The 20,021-nt window shown below is 38.4% G+C and overlaps 1 protein-coding gene across 1 annotated transcript; it reads left to right on the top strand.

Annotated features, from left to right (window-relative positions):
- The first annotated feature begins 4,806 nt into the window (after nt 1–4,806).
- Nucleotides 4,807–7,935, top strand: sox17 (SRY-box transcription factor 17). Its single transcript, XM_052560459.1, has 2 exons — nt 4,807–5,259; nt 6,241–7,935. The coding sequence occupies exons 1-2, from the start codon at nt 4,968–4,970 to the stop codon at nt 7,245–7,247; spliced, it is 1,299 nt and encodes a 432-aa protein (XP_052416419.1). The 5' UTR covers nt 4,807–4,967; the 3' UTR covers nt 7,248–7,935.
- Nucleotides 7,936–20,021: the final 12,086 nt, after the last annotated feature.

Below are 20,021 nucleotides of genomic sequence, written 5' to 3'. Positions count from 1 at the left end.
TGATGACGATGTAATCCACAAAACATAAAACCGGAACAGAACCAGGAGAATGAATGCAGAGCAGGATGACACCAGACATGAATCACGAAGGACCTCAAAAAACGATCTGACAAACAAGACACGAAATACAGGGCATTAAGTAGGCAGTTGGTAAATAGGTGCAGCTGCCGCTGATTACTAATGATCAGCGGTAACGCCCACATCAAACAATCAGCGTGACATAACAAGACAAGCAGGAAACAATACATTCATGAACCGTGACAGTGCGGCGTGAAAAACTCTTGACTTTCATCACCGCTACTTCTTTGAAGTAGGCTTGGTGTATACAGGCCCAATCAAGGTGTTCAACTGATCAGTGTATAGTATACAATGGTGGTAGTACAACATCTGGATTTTCTCCACCAGGGGGACAGCTCAGTTTGTGAATGCACACCACTTAATGTGACTGAACAATAGGATTATTTCATGCGTGGGCTCACAGATGAAAGCCAGAACTTGGTATCTACATGAGCGTGTGACACAGTTTGATGACATGGTAGACCTGGCCTTTAGGGTGGTTAATTGTTTGGCAATGCACCATTTTAACTGTGCTGCCCATGTTCAAGTTTCATTGCTCAACACTCATCCTGAATCCTTGACAGAACATGAACCTATGCAGTTTAACTAGACTCATCTCATAATAACTAAATAGAGGCAGAGCTGTAACACCAAAGTCCAGTGCATCTACTTCTGGTCTATATTAGTCCCACCCCTCCTCCACTGTGATTGGATAGCTGCCTAAAAACGTAGCACTTTTAACACTCCTGCCATTTAAATAAAATGCTGTGCTCGCATTCAAAACAACAACAACAACAACAACAAATGCTTTGGTGGACACGTCTACTGTATTGAGTAAACTGCGAACTGAATTTAGTTCTTTCCTGGAGCCTTTTTTTTGTTGTAGAAAATAAGATTGTTAAAAGGATTTCTGAAGGATTGTGTGACTGGAGTAATGATGCAAAAATTAAGTTTGAAAGTCAGCTTTGATTGTTCTTATAAACTGTTTAACTGCTCCCCCAAGTGGATATTAAATTATGTTGTGGGATAATTCAATATATTCTAAATAAACTACAAACATAAAATTATATAGATTTATTTTGTCCTCACATTCTTTCTTGTAACTCTTCCCTCTCAGTGACACAGCTGACTGAAAGGCTCATTATGCTGCTCATTATTATTATGCAGGCCTTTGTCTTCTCAGGTGTAAATCACAATGATATTCATGATAGTTGACGCCTACTCGCATATTACTTTTACCAACAAAAAGTGTCTTAGAAAATTTAAATCAATATATTGTTTTCTGTGAGTGAGTAAACAAGATGATTTTCACATAATTTAGAAAGAAAAATTATAGGCTACAAGCTCCAGTTCTCAAAAATCCCGGGAACCATTGTTCTTTATGTGTTTTTTTTTGCCTTATTCACATGTTTTAACATTTTTAGTTTTTCACTAACCACGCATAACATTTTTTTTTTCTCAAAAATACAATCATGTACATACATGCATATCACATATTATTATAGCCCAGTTTGTGCTGATTACAGTGAGATTAGACTTTACCCATTTAGATATTTATAAGAAACTGAAAAAAGCACAAATGTCAGGGCATGACAAAACTTCTCCAGGCCCCAAAAATACCCTTAGACTCCAGAGGGTTAAATAAAGAACTGCTCTCTGAGATTTTTGACACTTTAATCAGATTACTGCTGCTTTACTTATCTTTCTTTTTACATTGCCTATTTGTATATTTTGATCTGTATTTAATGTTTTACTGTTAGTGTTACTGTATCTGTATGCACCAAGGGTCTTAGAGTAACACAATTTCTATTCTCTGTATGTATGTACTGTACATGTGGAAGAATTGACAATAAAGCAGACTTGACTTGACTTGACTAATAGAATCGGCCACATCCAGGCAAAATGTATATTCATCATTTTTTATTTCATGTGCCAGCAAATAAAATATATTGGACCCTATGTGGTCCTGGAGTCATTTATGTCATGAGTATTGTGTAGGTGTTGCTGTGTATCCTGGCTCTGTACTTTCTGTTCCACAAGAGGAGAAAGTGGTGGATATCTCCATGATCTTTGGAATGTCTTCAAGCAAGTCCTGGATGATGATGTCTTATGTTCTGCATTGTCTCCTTTACTGTGCTTTTAATCTTGTAATAGGCACTTCTCCTGGTCCTCAGTGACTTCATGTCAATTATCTGGCCATAACAGGTGGTGGCGACTGTCATTTGGGACATCAAGGTGCTGGTTATGGATGGCCCTTTGGATGGCTTGAGATGCCCAGAGGAGGATTGCCATCCAGGATTGAGGAGGATGATGGTATCCATCTGCCAGGGGGTTTTGTGGCCTTCTATTGTTGAGGAAGTCCATCAGTTTGTTGTAGCCTGCTCATTTTGTGCCCAGAATGAATGTCCCAACAAGCCTCCCTCCTAATCCCCTCCCATGCTTGGTCACACATTGCCCTGAACTTCGTCACAGTCCTTCCCCCATCACTTGTCAAATCGGTCATTCTTACTACGATCTAACAATTTTCCAAGGTTTTCCAAAGTAAAGATCTGCACATTTTCAATGGTTCTGCCTGCCCTACTGGCTCTGACCCTTGCCTTCCCAGACCTCAGTACATTTGTCTGTCCCTACTGATTCCGTCTACCTTTTTTTAGAGTGTTAACATGTATGTGAGGCACCAGTAAGGCACAAGGGAGTCTGGGGTGAAGTGAGGGGTGGGTGTATGGGTGTGTGCACCTTTTTAACCATATTTTGGGAACAAATGTGTACCCAGCATTGAGCTAAACACAAAACTGTCTGACAAACATATTGTCAAATTTACATAATTTAAGTTAATTTTTTTCATTGGAAAAAAAAATGTGTTAGTATTTATAACTGGCTGTATATTAAAACAGTTTAAGTGTATAAAAATGTCCCCATTTAGATACGTACATATGTGTGTGTGTGTGTGTGTGTGTGTGTATGGGAGAGGTCTCTCAGCCTTATCTAGACTAGTGCTTCAGCCTGCATTTCCTGTCCTCCACACACTGCTTCCTGTCCTTGGCGTAGGAGCACATACTGTCTGCCTTCAGACATACACATCCTCTCTCTCACAGACAGATCCACACATAGGCTTACACTCATGAATATACACACATACTGTCGCCAGGCAAGCCATTGTGGGGAATTACACAATAGCATTGGCTTCTGAGTGCCGGGGACTTTACATGAGTCAGACGGAAGGTGTATATGTGTTCGCACTCACCATTACACAAAGACACAAATGTGGTCCAATGGTTCTTCAGATGTGAAATAGATGATATATTACAGTGCCAGTATGGAGGGCATTGGCTCTATGCCAGAATGCAGTCAAAATACATCGTTGCTTTTATGTGTATGATAAGGTGGGGTAAGTTGATGTTTTATGTGTATGCTAGGCAGAACAGTGATTTTGTGTCTTGGTTAATCTAGAGTTTTGATTCTTTAGCAAATGTGCTGCTCTCACACACTAAAAAGCTTAAAATAAAATGTTCTCCTGTAAGCATACAAACATGTAGCCAAACTAACATTAAGAGTTAGAGAGTAAAAATTCAAATCAAGGTAAGCTAAAACAGGATGTGGTTTTAGTAAAGTTCCCAATTGCTCCTGTAACACTGCACATTAGCAGTAAGGGACTTTTTAGTTCTCAAAACATGAACATTTTCAATTTACATGCATATTTTTACAGTGTCTATTAAAGCAATAAGCTATGAGATCAAAGCCTTTACCACAGTGATCCCTTTGTATTGTCCCAATATTATATACATTTTATTAAATAGTGTAATTAATTTAATGAATTTATTATTACGATAAATTGCATTACAGATGTCAAAGTAAAACACTTTACAGTTTCTCTTGTTAATTTTAAACTAAAGATTTTTAAGAAGACTTTACATTAGCTACATTGTACTATATTAGAGCCAGTCCTCCAAAAAACACTAATGGTAAAAGCTCACTACAACTTAATTCAATGGTGTGAGAAACTGAAAGTACATTTAACATAATACACTGCATACAATACAGAGTAACACCTTTCTCTTCTTGCGCAGTTGGCATGCTATTATCAGCGCGTGACAATCCTTTATTACTACTACTGTTTGCAAATTTAGGTCGGCTACATCTGCTGGCAGGATATTAATCCTTAACCAAACTTTGCGTATACTGTATATCTGTATAACATTTAAACCTTAATACGTGCCAACCAACCAAAAAGAAGAAGAAGAGAAAAAACTGCCATTTCAAAGTATTTATTTCTAAAATATTAGAAGCCCTCTTTTTAAAGCCCTCTCTAATATCTTAGAGATGGATATTATTTCTTGTGCAAAAAAAAAACAAAAAAAAAAAAAAAAAAAACGCGTGCTTGTAGCTATTTATTTAAATGTCTTTCTTTATAAACATAGTAGTTTGTAGTATAAACCGCCTAAGAAAATACATTTCATCCCAAATGCTGCAGTAACTAAAAGATATATTAAATGCTACACAAGCAATGTAGTTTGGGGATAAACTGGGTCGGAACCATAACTTCATTATATTTTACATGAGGCAACAGATATGTCCTATCATCCTTATTTTCTTTTATTATTAAAGCTGACCTCCCGAAAAGCAAAATGTTTCCAGTCTTGTCTCCCGTGAGGCGAAACGCTCTGAAGAAGGATTCTTTCACACCTTACACGGCGCGGTCCGCCCACCCGTGTCGCGATTGGTGGCTGCTGAGTTTAAAGCTCCCCGAAACTCGCTATGCACGTCTGACCTTACTGTTGAATATACTGTATGCGTTTAGAGAAGGGAAACTGAGCAAATAACATTTAAGGATAAGCTGATTAGGCCAACCAGAGGCTACAGTCTACTTTCATCAGTGATTACCAAGGATACGCACCCGGTGCGTGCAGGAGATGAGCAGTCCCGATGCGGGTTACGCCAGTGACGACCCAAGCCAGACCCGAGGTACCAGCTCAGTCCTGATGTCTGAAATGAGGCAGTGCGCGTGGGTGGACCCGCTCAGTCCGCTTTCCGACACGAAGGCAAAACACGAGGCATGTACTTCAGCGGGTCCCGGGCGCGGAAAGAGCGAGCCGCGCATCCGCAGGCCGATGAACGCATTTATGGTGTGGGCGAAAGATGAACGCAAGAGGCTTGCGCAACAAAACCCAGATCTGCACAATGCGGAGCTGAGTAAAATGCTTGGTGAGTAGAGATAAAAAAATAATAATAATAATAGTAATAAAGTGTACCTTATCTTTTATTTTCGCTTTTTTAAATATGTTTTGCATATGTAAAATGTTTAAAAGATATAGATTAATTAAACAGCTTCTTATTAGAACATATTTATTCAAATCAAAAGAAACATTGTTAATAAATCATCAATTCTATAAATCAAGTTTATAAACACTGTTTGAATAAAATAATAATAATGATAATAATGTGTGAAATATCCATATTGGCGAACTCGACTTAAAGCAGACGCATTACATATGGAAGTCATTGTCCCAGTGTGATACAAAAGTAGAATCATTGCATCGCTAATGCCATATTTTCATTCAGCCTACAGCTTTGTCGAAGTGTAAAAAAAACGACGTTTGATATTACTTACAGGTTTAGTAAGTTTTAGTAATATTACTTACATCATTTTAGTACGTTTTAAAACTATGAATGTGTCTATGATAAAATGTCTAAAATCTATAAAGTTATAGAAGTTAAAGCAATTATAAGTGAATAAGCAATGCTGACAGTGAACCACACAGCAAAGTTGACATTTAGCTTTAGAATGTGATTCTTTAATGCAATTTATATTCATATTATGATTTAACAGAAACATTTGTATTGCTCTTAAATGTTTTATTTATATTTTGTCCATTGTTGCTTTATAATAATTGTATTTGCAGGTAGCATGAATGTATTTATCATTAAGTGTAATAAGGAACTATTATATACACAGATTCTGGATTAGAATAAATCAAATAAATTAGAATGAATCAGATATATTCATCCATAGATATTATGCTTAAATATCAAGCATATTGTCAGATATTACTATGTAAAATGTTCAGTGTGCAGTCCACAATGTTTTTCAGAATTGTTATTGATGTTTGTGAAAATGTTCAGCCTCTCGAATGTGGTAATTTCATTTAATAATTTATTATATATTCCCTTTCATATTATTTGTAGGTAAGTCATGGAAATCTTTACTACTAGTGGACAAACGTCCATTTGTTGAGGAGGCGGAACGTCTCAGAGTGAAACATATGCAAGACCACCCAAACTACAAATATCGGCCACGGCGTCGTAAAAAGGTGAAACGAAATAAACGACTGGACTCCAGCTTTGTGCTTCATGGGGAGGGTGATGCTCAGAACTCTCTGGGCATGGAGGGCATGAGTGTTGGATATTCAGAACTGCCCCAAGCTAGGCTGCCTCCATATTGTGAGACGCAGACTTTGTTTGAGCCCTACAGCTTGCCTACACCTGACCCCTCTCCTATGGACGCTGGGATGACTGATTTTTTTGCCCATCTTCAGGACAATCACCATCAGTCAGTATACAGCTACCATAACATCCAAGAGCACCACTTTCAGGAAAACACAAACACTCTCAGCAACATGCATGGTCATACTAACATGAAATCACTCACAAACACACATTTTCACAGCATTACTCACTGCAACATCAACACACACACCAATCCTAACTTACACAATTCCAGCAATACACAGTTTAATCTAATAAATAATCCTCACCCTCATCAAACTCTTAATGAGAGTACCAAACCACAAACTAGTCACAGTTCTGGTACTCATTTTAAGTCCCTCACCCACCCGATATCTCACACCATCATTAACAAAAGCTATTTTTCTCACCAAGTCAAGCCTCCTGATTACCTGAACTGTCCTTCAACTTTAGATGACCATTATAATTCTAACTCTCAGTTGAAGCATGGGGAATTGTCACTTCCTGTTGACTGTCACACATATAAGCACGACATTTCTGAGCCAAACTCACAGGCCCCTGCAGCAGCTCAGAATCAAGGATCTAGTGAAATGGTGGATGAAGGGGAGTTTGAGCAATGCCTTGCTTATGGGGTCCCCCATGTACCTTTGCAGGGGTCCAACCTAATCTCAAGTGTACTGTCTGATGCAAGTACTGCTGTGTACTACTATGGCTATAGTAATTCCTGAGGAGATTTCATGTTCTTTTTGATTAAACCTGGATCACATATATTTTCAATGTAACCCCAGACACTAATTATTTTCAATGTTCAATCAATGAAAATTTATTGTCACACCACTTTAACTAATTGAGCTGTCTAACTGAAATTTCAGGGGCCTTAAAAAAATTTTTTTTTTATTATTATTAATATTTTTAAATATGTTTAACTTTGTGTAGGTGCTTAATGTCTTTACAAATGGCAATATTAAATCATAATTTGAGTTTTGCAGATTTTAGTCCATGTTTGTTATAGCTTTGAGGCCATACATACTTAAGCAGGAGCACATAAATTGTAAATCTTTTTTTTTTTTTTTTTTTTTTTTTTTTTTTTTTTTTTTATGTGAATGTGAAACAGATCAAAAATACTTATCACATATCTCGCTCACAGGGCAAATAAAAATGTTGGTCCAATACTAGATAGACAAAGTCTCGAGAAAGTATCCTTCCTAATACCTTCCACCAATTCAAAGGGCACAAAAAATTACAACTTTGCTTATAAAGCTATTTCATTGAGTTTTTAAATAAGAAAACTGCAAATATTGTCAGCTTACAATATGTATAGAAATACCCTTACAAAGGCACTATTAGGGTTTATATTATTATTGCATTTTTGAGGATAAACAAAAAAGAAGGAAGGAAAGCAGTACAATTTCCCCTTGAATCAAAGTTTCAGTCAAGGAACCACTGCAAACTTTTCAGTCTTATCTCAATGTTAAACTGCTTATCTCATTATTATATACTGCTCAACCCTCTTTGGACTTAAATATGATCAGAATCATAATACTAAACAAAAAATAATAATATGAATGCTAGCAAGAATGTGAGCTAACAGTCTCAAAATATGCAAGCTCAAAAATAGAAACTGTGAAAGCAACATGCACTGCTTCACAACTACAGCATATACAGTTATCTGTGTTACTATAAAGTGATCTTGCTTAGTTAGAGGTATCAAAATATTTAAGTTCTCCGTAATGTTCCATGCAATCATCATCTTCCATGTTTCTACTAAAATTAATTTATATAAAAACATGACTTTTCATACTTTTTTGTAGTTGGCATACCTTATAACAGCTTTAGATATAGTTGAAGTCTATTATGAAACTTCAGTGGAAGCATATAAGCACAGGACTCCATTTCATCTACATTTACTCTTATATATGTCAGGGAAGAACATTTGATATAATGGGAGGATTTTTTTTATTTATTTATCTATTTATTTTTACAATTATTTTCATGGGGTTGGAGCAAAGCCCAAAGGCCCACACATTTGAGTATTTTTTTTTTTTTTTTTTTTTTTTATAAATGAAATTTTTAAAAGGAAGACAGTCTAACCCTGGCACTCTCAGAGCGCAGAGAGCCGCATTTCAAGGACAGCAACACCGAACCGAGCTCTAACTCAGGAAGTCCGCGTCCTCCAGCACCTGAATGAACAAATACAAATCGCAGTCTAAACAAACAGAAAAAGATGTGAAGAGCTCAATTTAGCACCCTCTGTGTTATGGTGTTTAGGACTCACGCAGAGACATGTCTCAAAGCACTTAAACACTGAATCTGCATCTCCTTGGTTTTGTACCGATAAAAAAAAAAAAATTCTTAAGTGAAAAAGTTGAGAAAGAAATCGGATGTGTATCATTATAATGGATGCATTGTCTTTTAAAGTGACCTCGCCCAATTTACTAGCTCTTCTGTCGGTATCCTTAATGTTAATCCAAAAAAATGAAAAAGAAAATCACTCACGGCTCTTGACTGAATTACTTTAATTTTAATTTTAATTTTAATTTTAATTTTTTAGTATTAATTAGTTTTAACAAGAATTAATCCACAGTCAAACCAAAAATTATTCAGTCACCAGATATAATTGTTTATATTGTTTTACTAGTGGGTGCAGGACACTATAGTTCATTTATGATTATAAATTAGTATAGCAAAATAAAGTGAACTGTGACATATAATACCCCAAAAATCTTCATACTGTAGACTATCAGTGAAATAAAAATAAATAAATAAATAAATAAAATAAAAAATTACATTTGGGACCAAATATTATTCAGACACTTTTTTTATTTAATTGCTGCAACCATTTTACACCATTGACTTAACATAATTAAGCATTGCTTAGTAATTTTTCATAAAGTATAGATAGAATATTATTATCCTAACATTTGTCTGAAGTTTTGGTTGATTGTAATCCATTACATATCTTTCTATCAAAGTTAGCTGACAAGTGGAATTTGTTCTTACACAGTTTAACTCTTGTCATAAGAGTTCTTCTTTTTTTTTATTACTGATTTCTAAACTATAGTAAATAAACTGTGATAATGTAAGAAATGTTGAAGGTGTCTGAATACATTTTGGTTTGGCTGTATATTTTGTTTTACATTGAAGAGCTATTTTACATTTGATTATTCGGTTTATGTACCTGGACACCTACAAACTTGAAAAAACATCCAAATTAAACAACTTCAAACAGGGCTTGCTGGTACAACCTGCACCGGGGCTGCACCCTGCAAACCCCATCTACGGCACTGCCTCTTCTCATGTGTCTGACAGCAACATGTATGAATCAGTGACATGCACACACACACACACACACACACGCACGCACACATACACACACATTTTTTAATGTTTTACTGGGACATTCCATAGGCGTAATGTTTATTTTTTTATGCTGTACAAAACTGTATTTTTTATTCCCTTACCCTAACTCTCACACAAAACTTGTTTTGCATTATTAGATTTTCAAAAAACTTCATTTTGTATGATTTATGAGTTTGTTATTTTCACTGGAATTCCTATTACTGCTTTTACTATACATGTGGGACATTTGGTCCCTATATAATAGGAAATACCAGGTTCACACACACACAACACACACACTGTATATCTATAATCAATCGACAAAATACCTAAAAACTAATAAAAGCCACACCTCACAGGTTTCAGTTGTGAGTTTGCATGCATTTAGTGCTTATATTCAAGCTTTAAGGCAGAGAGGCACAATGTCTATGAGAAGCAGCTGCAATCGATGTGATGTCTCCTGTCTGACAAGGAATGTGCCTTTATGTGTGTGTGTGTCCGTGTGACAGGAATTTATAATCCTTGAAATATGTGTCTCCTCCCTGGCCTTATCATTTTCATAGGCACGGCTTTCCCAAACCCACTCCAGTTGTGCTGCTTCTAAATATAGACTCAGACTGCATAGTAGCTCTATGCAATGACACAATAAGCTATTTTTCACTGATTTGACCCTTAGAAGTATAAATATATCTGACACACATGAATTACTTTGTTACTGGTTTTGTTAATTGAAGTAAATCTCTAAATGTGACTTATTTTAACAGGAATACAGACTAAAAATTAATTTATCAGAAGCCGTATTGTAAAATCAGTTTTTTCTGTCCATTTGTATATTAATTTAATATATTAATTGTCCCAAATAAAACAAGCATGTTTTTCCATATTCATGCCCTTCTAAGTATATTTTCCTCAATGTCAGCATAAAGTTATTTATTCAGCAACCTCTTTCAATATACTTAGTTAATTATTTTTACTGAATGTTGACTTTAAGCACCCACTGAGATCAAGAACAAAAGACGGGAAAAAAGTACAGGAGCAGAAGTCTACTTAATGGGTGTCTGGGCTTCAATCTTTGCTAGTTGTTTTGGGGTCTGTGATGTGGTCTTAGGGGCTGAAATGAGGCCATTAAGTATCTTTAGTATCTACTGGTGGGCTATATCAGGGGGAATTTGAGTCAAATGTCTAAAATCCTTCTCACAGGCAGTGGTACCTCCTGGCTTTTTTGACTGGGATAGCCAATGTGGGTCACAGACTTATTCAAGGGTAGAATGAACCTGTAAAGGTTATCCATGAAAGATATTTTGGATTGCTAAGCCGAATGCAGTTTTATTTATAAAAAAAAAAAAAAAAAAAAAAAAACATATACAGATACAGAAAAAGCTTGAAAAGACTTGAACTTGAACATAGACATAAACATAAACAAAACTAATCAACAATGGGTTACATGAACAGAACCTGTGACTAAGGAAACTTTTGCTGATATTACATATTTAATTGTTGGCCACTTTATTCAAAGTTTAAAACTTTACTTTAATCCATCTCTTCTGTCCACTTTCATCCAGATTACCCCCTGTGGTGCTGATTACCTCAAGAGGAGGGTAAATGGGCAGATCCCTCTGTCAGTGTCCAAACACAATCGGGAGGGATAAAGTTATCATGGACTAATATTATGTCTGCTCGTACTGTGGTTTCTTTTTTGTGTTATCAGAAAATTATACTACTGATTCTGCTGTGATTTACGTGCCCACATATATTAGGTAAGTAGGCAGAGATAAGTGATTTTTTTGGCAGCTTGAATGCATTCAACCACATCAGCATCTACTCCATGAAAGCAATCAGGTCGAATGAATTGTACCTCTGGAAGTGGTTGAAAGAGGACAAGCTCAAAACATTGATTTCACACCCTGTTTACACCTGTATTTAGCATTGTCCACTTGTGATCCGATCAACCAAAATGCAGGGCCACAAAAATATAGTAAGAACACCGATAAAATAGTCCATGTTGTTGTCACACATCAGAAGGCGTTAGATCCATTTGCAGCTTTAATGAGAATAGTCAATACAGGGTCAGATACTGGCAAGGCAGAACAATGGATACAAGGCTTAGACAGAACCTTAACCAGGCGAGAGATCAGGGCAAGCAGCAGACAAACAGAGTTCAAAGAAGGTGATCCAAGTGGGGGAAGGCAGAGAACAATCAGGGAATCGAGAAACAGTCCAAGGTTAAAACACCAGATAACAAACATGGGTAATAACGCTCAGAAAAGACAGCCAGGGCAAATCAACACTTTGGAGTGACTGAGCATTTGGTGACTGCTTATATGTGTGTAGGTTGGGGGGGGGGGCTGTAAATGAGGTGCAGAGTGATCTGTGAATGTAGTCAGGTGTGGTGTGAGTGATCAGTCACAGGTATGAGGGATGATATGAATTGGAGTTCAAATCAGAGTTTGTTAACATTCAGGGGACGGTTCCCTCTGGTGGTGAAGAGGCGGTACGGGAACCTCCTCTGTAACAGAACCCCTTTCCTGCGAGCGGCTCCAGATGTGAGAAAGCAGGTGATGCCGGGGTCTTCCAATAGGTTGGGGAGCCTACTTTTCCGGATGGGATATCCTTAGAGCTGACCCAGGATCATTCCTCTTGGCTGTACCCCTCCCAATCGATCAAATACTGAAGGGTGCCACCCCTGCGTCTGGAATCCAGCAACTTGTGCACTTGAAATGCCTCCTCGACATCAACCAGGATAGGCAGGGGGGTCTGTGGCCTGGTTCCCTCCTCAAGCTCTCCTCTCAGACCATCAGCGGGTTTCAGCAGTGAAACATGGAAAGTAGGAGAGATGCGATAATTAGAGGGCAGTTCGAAACGGAAGGACACTGGAGATATTTGTCTAGAAATCTGAAGGGACCCACATACCTGGGGCTAAGCTTTTTACATGGTATTCGGCCATACCCATTGGCCCAGGGTGAACTCTGGACAGGGATGTCGATTGGCTTGCTGCTTCTGTTGTATGACAGCATGAAGTAGGTGAGTATGAGTTCAATACCAGACCTCCTCTGTATGTTGCAACCAGTCCGTGACTGAGGGTAGGTCGGTGGGTTCGCCAAACCAGGGAAACTATGGTGGTTGAAAAATCCAGAATGCATTTGACACCCTGGACCAAGACCGGTTGCAGGACTATTCCTGTCTCAGATAGATTATTTAGATAGATAGATTAGATATATATTTTCTTGTCCATCTACTTTGTCAATACTAGATCCTCTTTATCATGCGGCTCTCAGGTTGATTACAAATGCTCGCTATCAGAAAAATCATTGCATCTTAAACAATAGGGTAAATTGGCCATCAGTTAAATCGCGCAGGATGCGACATTGGCACATTTTTATTTATAAAGCGATTTTAGGTATTTTTCCCTCTCATATTTGCTTAAAATTGTACCCAAAGTACATATCAATTAAGATCTAGTTATGTACTACTTTTTAAGGTACCAAGAATGAGGACAGATGTAGGAAAGAGGGGTCTGTCTTATTATGGTCCTTTGTCCTGGAATGAACTCTAGACTTAAGTCTAGTCTAGACTTAAGATTGGTGCTCTAAATTCCTTAGCTGCTTTTAAAAATAGAATATCTGATATGTGAATGGACATGTGTAATTGTTTTAATTAATGTTGGGTGGATATTGACTTTTAGCCCCTATTTCGTTTGTTTACATATTTTAAACTATATTCTGTATAGCTCTGTATTCTTTTAAATATTATGTACATTTTGTGTAAATCTACTTTGTATTTTATATTGTGATTTATTGCCTTGCAACTTATGATTGAACGTGTTATATAGGACTCCCTTGTAAAAGAGACTCTGTCTCAATGGGACTTTTCCTGTTTAAATAAAGGTTATATATATATTTGAATGGGGTCATGCCAGTGGCGGGTTTCACAAATGAGTTTTGTGTATATTCTGCCCAGAATAAATATCTGCTCCAGTTTGCTTGATGGTGCTGACAGTAAGACCTGAAGAATCAGATCACCCCCTGATTCAGATGTTCAGTTGACCTCAGGTAGACCATAAAGGTGGGAAAAGGCTGTGGGGAGCTTGGGTGAAGGGATTAGACGACATGCTTTGGAGAATCTATCCATGATTGTGATTATGGTGGTGTTACCTTGGGAATTGGGCAAGTCATTGAGGAATTGCTCATATGAGACCAAGGTCGTAGTGGCATAGGCAGAGGATTTAGCAGAATGGCTGGAAGCTCTCTGGGTGTCTTGGATGTGTGACAGGTGATACAGTCTTAGATGAACCTAGTGGTGTCGGCTAGCATAGTGTACCACCAGTATCAATTCTTTAGCAAGTGTATTGTGGCAGTGATTCCTGAGTGACCTGAACTGGGCATACCATGAACTTGTGAGAGTAGTCGTTGTCGTAGGAGCTTGGGATCATAAGTGAGACCCTCAGGGCAATCGACAATGGGTGGATCCTGGTGTTCTTTGTACCTGACCTGTATGTGACAGAGAATCGAAATCTCATGAAGAATAGTGCCCACCTGGCCTGTCTGGGATTGAGATGTTTAGCTGAATGTACGTAGATACTCCAGGTTCTTGTGATCGGTTAAGATACTGAGTTGTTCCTTCCAGCCAATGTCATCATTCCTCCAGTGCTAGTTTCATGGCCAGGAGTTCAGGATGTCATCTATGTATATGATTACCCATCTGTAGAGCATGTCCTTGAATATGTCATGAAAGATTGGAATACTGATGGACTCTTTGCTAGGCCAAAGGGCAAAACCAAGTACTTGTAGTGCCTACTAGAGGTGAAGAAAGTTACCCGCTGCTCCTGAGTCTAAGAGAGTGGTGGTGGTAATTGCAACATCATTGACAATGATTTTAACAGGTAAGTTTATGCTTGATATGGAGGTTGTAATGTGAGTCTTTGCACTCAACATTCTGGTACTAGATGATGGTCGAACTGGGCAGGAGATTTTCAGGTGACCCGCCTGCACAGTAGAGACACAGTTGATTCTACATATGGTGTTCCCATTCTTCAGATGTGAGGTGAGTGTATCCCAATTGCATGGGTTCAGCTACACTGGTGGCTTCATTGGTGGAGCGAGGCATGTTTGGTGGAGCTGAAATTCGAGAATGGATCAAATTATCAATTTGAATGGCCAGATTGATGAGCTCAAACTCAAACTCACTCACGTAAATCTCAACAGGCCAATTCCGACTTAAGCTCTGCATTCATTCCTCTCCGAAACAAGAGCCTTAATATGTCCTCAACCCACACAGTCTAGGCCGCAAGAGTGAAGAATGACAAAGCGTACTCAGCTGCCGGCCTCCTTCCTTGAGTCAGGTTTAATAACCGGTCACCCATGCCTCTCCCCTCAGCTGGGTGTTAGAAAACCTTGTGGAAAGTTTGGAGAAAGGTTTTGAAGGTAGAGAAGGACAAACCGTCAGTGGTGCATACAGCAGTAGCCCAATCCAATGCTTTCCCAGTCAGCAGTGAACAAATGAAAGCAATGTGGCTGGAATCTGTGGGACATAGCAATGGTTGCTGGAAGACTGAAGTGAAAGCCCTTGCATTTAGCGGGTTCTCCATTGAATCTCTCAGGGAAAGCAAATCGTGGGCTGACTAGGGGTGTCAGAACTATGAGTTGGTTGCTAGGAACAGGTGGTGATAGACTTGCAATGCTCTTACCAGATCCTCGGTTAGTGTGGGGAGTCGGTTTAACTGGTGTTGGTGCAGGGAGAGCTGAGACACCTGAGCAGAGAGTTTTGTAAATAGGTACATGATCTGCATTGGACCGCTATGTGGCAAAGTTGTCTGTTGTGTCACATCAGTAGGTGTTAGATCCATTTGCAGTTTTATTGAGAATAGTCAGATAATACAGGGTCAGACAGGCAGAACAATGGAGACAAGTCTTAGACAGAACCTTAACCAGGCGAGAGATCAGGGCAGGCAGCAGACAGATAGATTTCAGAAAAGGCAATCTGAGTCAGGGCAGGAAGAGAACATCAGGGAATCGAGAAACAGTCCTGTCAGGAGAAACAGGCTGGATTAAGTTGCGGGTTTACACTGTGCTTTATTAACCCAGATGAGACGATGATATGAGATGTTCCACAGTTTAGCTCGTAAGGTTGAGGAATGCTGGCACCCGAGTGAGGGGATGAGAAGTCGAAGCAGATGAATCAAAGCAGATGAGTAACTTTCCACAGTATAGCTCGTATGACAGCCGAGACCAGAGGACTGACAGCTGGAAGCTTCTAGGAGCTCTGTGTTTGCGAGAACAGGAGGCAGAGAAAACAGCTTAAGACATTGGAGCCTGAGGACAAGACACGACAAGGTGAGTACACACACCAGCTAGTAGATCGGAGCTATTGGTACGGGTAACAACAGTCTGACAACAGACAAAAAAACACAGGGAATTATAAAAGGGAACAATATAGAAGAACTTAGATAACAAGTGGCGATCAATTAAGGTAAACAATGGAGAAACAAGAAGGGCGGGGAAAACTCAAACAGGCAGATTCAGTGAGCTGTCAAACCATCCAAACACACACACACACACAATCCCAAAAGGCAGGTGATTATCCCCGAGACCCGACAAGTCCAAGGTCAATACACTAGAAAACAAACATGGGTAATAACGCTCAGAAAATACAGCCTGGGCAAATCAACAACTTGTGTATTAAATAAATTAATTGCACACAGACTAAAGAAGTCTTTCGTTCTTTTAATTGTGATGATTCTGGCTCACATTTAACAAAAACCCACCAAATTCACTATAAGAATACTTCATAAGACTAAGCCTTCTGGCCTTCTTGAATATAAGTTAATTTACTGTACAAGTAATTAATATTTGGTAGGAGATCCTTTTGCTTTAATTACTGCATCAATCATATATATATATATATATTATAAATACGGGCTTCATAGAAATGTTACCGATTTTTATTTTTTTATTCAAGTTTGTAGGTGTCCAGGTACAGAAACGGAATTATAAAATCTATAATAGCACTGCATTGACTTCACTGTAAAAATTAAATATTTCAAACCAAAGTTAATTCAGACAACTTCAACATTTCTCAGATTATAATTTTTAATTTGGTATTGTCATGGTCACCAGTTCTGTCAGCTAGTATGAACTTAATTTCCTATCATCCCTCCTGCTTCTCACTTGCTCATTGTCATCCATCATCTAATCACGATCACCAGCTGTCTCTGATTCCACCTGCTCCGGTTAAAAAGACTCACCACAAACACACAGTTTGTTTAGTCATGTCTAAGACTTCCAGATATTCGCCATGGATTTGTACTCACCTGAACTCAACTTACCTGCTGTTTGTTTGCAACCCCAAGTCTCCGATCTCCAATGTCCAGTTCCCCAGTCATTAGCTCTGTCTACATCCCCAACAGTCGTGTGCTCTTCCTACAAGAAAGGAAAGTGTTTACCTCTTCATCAAGTCCTGTAAACATGTGTGTGGCTCCTCACCTTTCTGAACTTCCTCCTGGTCTATCTAATATGCTAATCTGATCATCCATTGCCTTAATGATGATGTTGTTTAAATAACGCCTGTTTGGAAAGTTATCCTTCTCTCTCTTGTCTGTGTACCCCATGACTGATATAGTTTAGAAAATTGTAATAAAATAGGACACGAATTGTGAGTTAAAATGTGTGAGAACAAATTAATTTTGATAATGTCTGATAACTTTGATAGAAAGGTATATAATGGATTACAATCAACCAAAAATTCAGACAACCGTTAGTATGACTATTTACACAGCTATCTATACTTTGTTGACCAATTACCAATCACATAAGCAATAAAACATTTTTTTTATAGATTTTTACCGGTAATCCACTGTATGAAGAATTTGGGGGTATAATGTCACATTTTGTTATACTCACTTCTATCGTGAACAGCACCCAGTAGTAAAAAAAAAAATAGATCTGGTGTCTAAATAATTTTTGGTTTGGCTGTGGAATTATTACATTTAATCATTTAGCAGATGATTTTATCCAAAGTGACTTACAAATGAGGACAACTGAAGTAATCAAAAACAACAAAAGCGCTATAACAAGTCTCAGTTAGCTTAAAAGCAGTACACGTAGCAAGGGCTTATTTTTATTAAATCAAAATTAAATAAAATGTATGCATTTAGCAGACGCTTTTATCCAAAGCAACTTACAGTGCATTCAGGCTATCAATTTTTTGATATAATTTTTTTTATAATTGTATAATAAATTAAAAGAAAATAGAATACAAAAAAAGATTAGAAAGGTAGTTAGATTTTTATTTTAAGAATATAATTAGAATAGTAAAGTGCTAAAGTTAGAGGGTCAATAATAATAATCTTTGTTAAAACTACAAAGTAATTTAGTCAAGAGCATTGAGTGATTTTCTTTCTTTTTCTTGGATTAACATTTCACCAGCTAGTAAATTAGGTGTGATCACTTTAAAAGACAAAGCATCCATTATAATGATACATATCCAGTTTTCTTTCTCCACTGTTTACTTTCACTTAAGACATAACCAACATTTATAAAAAATTTTCAGGGTATTCTCCAAGACGGGTATTCTTACAATTTTGTCGGTACAAGAGCAAGAAGAGGCAAATTCTTCTCTTCTGCGTGCACCCAGAACATTGTGCACGAGTGCTGAATTCAGCTCTTTCACAACGTTTTCTGTTTGCATGTTTAAACTTTGATTTGTATTTGTTCGTTCAGGTGCAGAAGGACACAAGGAATAGTACGGTTCGGTGTTACTATCCATGAGACCGCCCTGTCGGTTCATGTATGAAACAGCCACAGTGTTGTCTGTGTGGACCAACATGTGCTTGTCCAGCAGCAGTGGCCGAAACTGCCACAGGGCAAGATGCACTGTCAGCAACTCCAGACAGTTGATGTGCCAAAGCAGTCGAGGAACCCCGAAACTGCCTGCCCATTGCACGTAGCGGCCAAACCCATATTGGAGGCATCTGTCATGACAACGATATGCCATGACACTTGTTCTAAGGGCACTTGGCCCATAGAAAAGCAAGGTCCGATCAGGGGGTGAATAGGCAGTGACACATCTGTGTGATGGTGACTTGATGGTCACCATAGCGCCATGCCCATCTTGGGACTCTGGAGTGTAGCAAGTGCTGAAGTGTTCTCATATCTAGCAATCTGAAGCCCCTTTCACACTGCACGTTGGACCCGGCGTATTGCCGGAACATTGCCGGGTTTCCTTCTGTGTGAATGCAAACACATCCCGGGAATGATTCCGGCATTGAACCCAGGTCGAGGACCTAGTAACATTGCTGGTTTCAACCCGGGACGAGCGCTGTGTGAACAAAAGCCAGATCTAATGCCGCGTCAAAGTGATGACGCACGTTATCGCGCAACTCTTTTACCGGCTGTTTTGAAGGAAGATCAATGTTCGCGACGAAAAGATATGTGCAAACTGTAATGAAGCAGCAATGCTATTAGAGCATTTATTAATGTGTTTTTACATTTTATGTTGATTTGAGGAGTTGTTATTTATTATTGCCATCAAACCAAATGATTATTTATTGCAATTATTTTAAATTCAGTTGAGGCATGTTTCTGATGTTTTATAAAGTCTGTATTGCAATAGGCTGCAAAAATTGCTCAGAGACCAACCAGTTGTACAGAGGTTGTGTACAAATCATACAGATACCCAATTCCTGGCCATTTATATTTAATTAACATTGCTAAATATTATTAAACTGGAAAAAATTTAAGATCCATATTTGTGTCACAGCCACACCATCTACACTCCCTGAATCGGACACTTACGCCACGCCCACTCGTTCCCAATCACCAGAATTCTGAACACCTGTGCATCATCACCAGTGCCACATATAAAGCCCTCCGTCACCATCACCCATTGTCTGGTCTTGCACCGATCTCCTCACACTTACCTGAACGCCATTCGTCTGACTTACCTGATCTGCTGAACCCTCTTCGTCATCATCTGTATTCCTGTTCCCATCGTCTTCGTCTGAGTCGCCATCTGTATCACCATCACCTAAAGGAAAGTTGTGTTATCACTGTGTCATCTACGTGTCAAGAGATTATCATTCTGTGTTTACTTCGTGTCAAGATTCACCTGTGTCTGAAACCTCTGATTCACATTAAACACTATTGCACTGAATCCTCTCTGTCCTCGTC

Source organism: Carassius gibelio, chromosome B7, assembly GCF_023724105.1.
Source record: "Carassius gibelio isolate Cgi1373 ecotype wild population from Czech Republic chromosome B7, carGib1.2-hapl.c, whole genome shotgun sequence".
Classification (NCBI taxonomy): Eukaryota; Metazoa; Chordata; class Actinopteri; order Cypriniformes; family Cyprinidae; genus Carassius; species Carassius gibelio.
This window is presented reverse-complemented; position numbering and strand designations above follow the sequence as displayed.

Bases quoted from the DNA above. Each gene is read 5' to 3' on its own strand.
- sox17 (XM_052560459.1), top strand. From the start codon at position 4,968: ATGAGCAGTCCCGATGCGGGTTACGCCAGTGACGACCCAAGCCAGACC. The intron at 5,260-6,240 runs GTGAGTAGAGAT...TATTATTTGTAG, and splicing joins GGAGCTGAGTAAAATGCTTG to GTAAGTCATGGAAATCTTTA.